At 39.2% G+C, this 5,081-nt stretch overlaps 1 protein-coding gene across 1 annotated transcript in view; it reads left to right on the forward strand.

Moving 5' to 3' along the window:
• Nucleotides 1-5,081, forward strand: part of SLC30A9 (solute carrier family 30 member 9) — a gene marked incomplete at its 5' end in the record, with an annotated part of 87,319 nt that overhangs the window by 52,281 nt on the left and 29,957 nt on the right. Inside the window, 2 exons of the mRNA XM_030888551.2 lie at nt 10-44; nt 2,939-3,041. Coding sequence (XP_030744411.1) covers nt 10-44; nt 2,939-3,041 — 138 coding nt within the window. The remainder of the gene's footprint in view (nt 1-9; nt 45-2,938; nt 3,042-5,081) is intronic.

Below are 5,081 nucleotides of genomic sequence, written 5' to 3' on the forward strand. Positions count from 1 at the left end.
TTTCTCAAGGGACCAGGAAAAGTGGTGATGGTGGCCATTTGCATGTAAGTCCTGAAACGATAATAAGTATGTCATTTTTCGTAGAAAGTGTTTACATTTATTACATAGTAGCTTGATAGTTAACCTAGAGGTTTGTATTGTTTTGGAGGAAGGTTATTAAGACGTTATAGTCAGCTAAGTTGTGCAGCTAGAGTCCGAGTACACATACACACCCAAGTTTGTACCATCTGTATTTTTAATGTGGTTACATGCTGAGGAATTGGCATCTGAAAATCCTTTCTTAATTTTATTGTCATGATAGTAGTCTTTTAAAAAGTTAGATTGTCCAAGGTTATTTATTAGATAATAAATCAAACTTGGACTATAGCTACTGAGAATATCTGCGAATTTGCTGATTCCTCCCATTTTTTTATACAAAAAATTGTGTGTGTGTGTCTGTGTCTGTGTCTACAAGTAAGGGAGTATGTGTGTGTGTATGCATTTAATATTTAGCTTTATTTTGTTTACAATATACACAAAACCTTTTGTCCCATTGTTAAGAAGAACATATTGTTTTGCCCTTTTATTTTTTTCTTCTGTCTTATTGATTTACATTATTTTACTTAACTAATGAATCATTATTTTAGAATGTACAGAAGCATTAATGTAGTTGATTAATTCTTTGTTTAAAATCTATATATTGTTACTTTTAATGATAAGATCGTGGCATAAAAAGAGAATAATGCATAATTCCTATCTCCGAGGATCTTCGTAGTATAGTGGAGGAAACACTTACATGAAACAAGCAATGTAGGCTTCAGATTAAGGAGACTTGATCAATTCTGGCATAGGAAGAAGCTTCCTAAAAGAAAATGTTAGAGATGATTCTTTCACGGACTTAGAACATGCAAGTCCATTTTGTGTGTGTGTGTGTGTGTGTGTGTGTGTGTGGGTGTTGTTGGTTCAGTGGCACTTAGAACATGCAAGTCCATTGTGAGTGAGTGTGTGTGTGTGGTGTGTGGGTTCAGTGGAACAGCCTACCTGATTGAGAGTAGCTTGAGCACAAAGGCACAAATGACTGGAGTGGCTTGGCTACGTTGAACAGATTTTAGAGTAGAACTATGAGGCTATGGCATGATACAGTGTGTTTATAGAGGGCAGGTAACTCACTATTCCGAGTGAATGGAAGAGTCACTAGACTAGAGGGAGGCATGTACAATAATATCGACACGGAAGGATGATGGGCTGAAGTAGGATAGCGGTAGTAGAGCCTGCGATGCAGGCAGCTTAAGAAGTGCTTGGGAGAAACTGCCAAGAATGGTGCTCAAGGCTGTGGCCGGGGATGACAAGAGGTGCAGAAGCGTGAGGCGAAGGGGCAGAGTGGGCACAGAAGATGACGAGTTCATTCTGAGTGTGGTTATCTGCAGGGTCCCCCGGTGCAAATGGCCAGTAGGTTCAGTTCTTTTGGGCATAATAAATAGCTTGCCTTTCAAAAGGAATGTATTAGGCATGTGATATATATGAGGGGGCTTCAAAAAAATTTGTGGGGAAACAGCATTAAAGGTCATGAAAATTTGCTATGATTTTTTTAATAGCGCCCTGTATAAAGTGCTTGGCCTAGTAGCTGGAGTACAATATGCACTGAATCAATATAATTTGTCTAGATTGTGCTGAAGCTCAGGAGGGTGATGTGGCCAGAGAGCTAGAGTTGAGAGTCAGTAAAGCTGTAGCAGTTGTTAAGATCACCAGGGAATGTGTGTTTACTGTGAGGAAGGAAAACTTTTCAGGACAAAACCTCAAGCAATACTAACGTGTGTGTAAGAAAATGGGCAGAGGAGAAAGCCTGCCCAGGTGACAAGTAAGGAGTAAGGTAGGAAGGTAACCAACGGGAGACAGTGCTCTAAGAAAATATGGTGAACACTACAAGAGGTTGAGAAATATGCAAAAAACGTCTTCCTGAATTTAGTAACAAGGAGTGGTTGGTGATCTGGATAAGGTGTCAGGTGGAGGCAGAAGCCGCTGTTTACTGAGGACTTAGTGTAGTGGTTCTCAACTTGTGGGTCCAATGACTCTTTCACAGGGGTCGCCCGGTGTATAACAGTAGCAAAATTACAGTTGTGAAGTATCAATGAAAATAATTTTATGGTTGGCGGTCACCACATGAAGAACTTTACTGTAGGGTCACGGCAGTAGGAAGGTTGAGAACCACTGACTTAGTTCACTGTGAGGAAAACGGAGACCGCGAGAAGAGACAGGATTCTGTGTGGAAGTTAACTGAGGAGGAGGAGGAGGAGGGGAGCAGGGAGCTCGCTGGAGAGGGATTTGCATGCTTTCTCCGTGTATAAATGGGAATGCTAACAGTGCATGATATTTTTCTGTGGGAATTAAGCAAGTAGTATATCATGGGAAGTGACTAGCGTAGTGCCCGGTGTAAGTTAGAATAGTCAGTCACTCTGTTGAACTTGGGGCACCGATTTCCTCAGAGTAACATCAAGGGTCTCTCTTTGTGGCCCTGGTTTGGGCTAGTTTTGTTCTTTCATTTGCCCTCTGAAGTGAAGATCTCCCCTGATGTCTTGCTGTGGACACACTGGTCTACTAGACAAAGATCGTCACTCCCCACCCAGGACACGCAATTCTTTTTCCTCTTTCAGCTTGCCCTCTTTCTCATACGTTCTCAAAGTACACTTAAGTAATTTGCTTACACCTCAAACGCCTCTCCATCTGAATTCTCAACGATAATATGTATATCATCTGTATTTTTCAAATCTGTACTCTTGATACCTATACAGTAATATGTCATTTAACCAAAATAATAATAATAAGCCATTTAAGACTAAGGATGCTTTTTAATATACTCTGAACAAAATCTAGTGTAATCGTGTGTATAATCAATTCAGAAAGTTTTGGTGGAAGTTTTTTACCAATGCCTGCACTAAATTGTTTTTGCTTTCTCTCCTAGCAATGGATTAAACTGTTTCTTTAAATTTCTTGCCTGGGTTTACACTGGTTCAGCAAGTATGTTCTCAGAAGCGATACATTCATTATCTGACACGTGTAATCAGGTGAGAGCTTGTCAAGGCTTTTTGAAATATTAATTTTAAAGTAAAACTTTAAGGTTTTCATCCAAAAGTTGGTCTTTTAAAAACAGATAATGCCTATAGTTGATTTATGGAAACAAATGACAATTATTTTACTTTTGAGCAGTGCAATGTGCAGAAATATGATTATAGTACATTACAGGAAGATTACAATTAGGCTGTAAACTTCCAGCAATGGAAGGTGAAGGGTAGGATTATCGGTCACTGGTTTGGGCAGAGGCTTTTGTAAAAAACATTCTTGTCTGAGGTAAAAATATGGACAGTAAATAAGTTTTTTGAATAAGCATTAAATGTCACATAGACTTATACATTAAAATACTTTCACATTAGACTAATAGCTTGGGTTACTTTATTTGAATTTGCAGATGAAGAAATTAAAATAACCTTAACTACCCCCACTCTCCTTTGACCTAATAGAAGAAGCCCTGGTGGTGTAGTGGTAATGAGTTGTGCTGCGATTCACAAGGTTGGCAGTTCGAAACTACCAGCAGCTTCTTGGGAGAAAGATGGGGCTTTTCTACTCCTGTAAACAGTTACAGTCTTGTAAGCCCACAGGGCCAGTTCTACCCTGTTCTATAAAGTCGCTCTGAGTCAGGCTTTATTCAGTAGCAGTGAGTTAGTTGACCTAATTAGTGAATACTATAAACCTGAGTCTTTTTAATCTTAAAATAAAAATTTCTGCTTGGTTACTTTACATTTTAGAGTGTGGTATATAAGTTTATTTAGACCTCTGTTATGTAAGAACATATTTGGGACAAATTACAGTAAAAGACATAGGCATGTTAAGAATATTTAAAACCAGGTTAAAAAATAATTTAAAATGTTAAGGTGTAGGGAAGTGATTTTAACTAAAACTTAAACCTCAGAACTAGCCTAACTCACTGTCAAATAGATGAGATTTTTTTGTGAATTAAGGAAAACAAGCATTTGGCATTAGTACTACTGGTGTTTACTTGAACTTAATTTTCATGTTCAATGAATTGATGCGTCCTCAAACCAGGTCTATCGTCACTTAGTCAATTCTGACTCGTGCCCGTATCGGAGAGAGTAAGACTGCCCCGTGGAGTTTCCACGGCGGTGATTTCTGCGGAAGCAGACTGCCTTGTCTTTCTGCTGTCGAGTGGAGTGGCAGGGGATAGAACCCCTGGTCTTTCAGGTGGTGCCCCCGGTGTGTTGTATGTATAACATTTTCCCAGTCAGTGGTGGTGTGTGGGAAAGAGGGAGTGGGAAGAGAGAGAGAAAACCCATGACCTCTAATTTGTTGAAAGCTTAACTGAACATAGATAAATTGAAATGCAGAAATGTTTGTACATCGGAGGAGTTTACTAGTTTCCATATCCAAAAAAGGAACCAATTGTCATAAAGACAATTCAGACTCACGGCGACTTTCTAGGACAGACTAGACTTGTCCCTAAGTTCGAGGGAGGAGTACTGCTAGGAGTAGGCACTCTAATACTGGGATGGGAGTTCCCCGTGGATAACTCTTGCCAAGGACAAAATAGGAAAGGTAAACGGGAAGTAACATGGAAATTCGGAAGCAAGAAAGGGGGAAAGATTGAAACAGAGGAAGGAACAAAACGTTAATTACAACAAATTCTCCCTATTTCCTCCCTTTCGCAGTCCAGATCCTTCCTTTCACACCTGTTCTTTAATTTGATGTATTATATATGAGACAATTTCAAAAATCTTTCCCATGAACTTTAAACAGTCTCCTCCTACTTTGATTGCATGAGTTTTGCATTTTACTACAAATGTATGTGCCCATACTCATTATACACTATTTTGTTTATTTTAAAATTTTTACTTTGTTTCCAAGAGTGGTGGGGGCTTCAGAAAGTTGATGGAACCATTTCATTATCTTAATTCCATTTCCCCCAACCTTTTTGAAGACCTCTTGTGCAGCTAGCTATGCATGTTAGTCTTTCCTGTAGAAACCAGACATTACAGACTGTCCTCATGGAGTTCCCTCAGAAGCGTAACCCAAAATGAGTTATCCCAGGTCTT

This window comes from Echinops telfairi, unplaced genomic scaffold (assembly GCF_000313985.2).
Source record: "Echinops telfairi isolate 266 unplaced genomic scaffold, ASM31398v2 ScPeMD7_7468;HRSCAF=8506_0, whole genome shotgun sequence".
In the NCBI taxonomy this organism is placed as follows: Eukaryota; Metazoa; Chordata; class Mammalia; order Afrosoricida; family Tenrecidae; genus Echinops; species Echinops telfairi.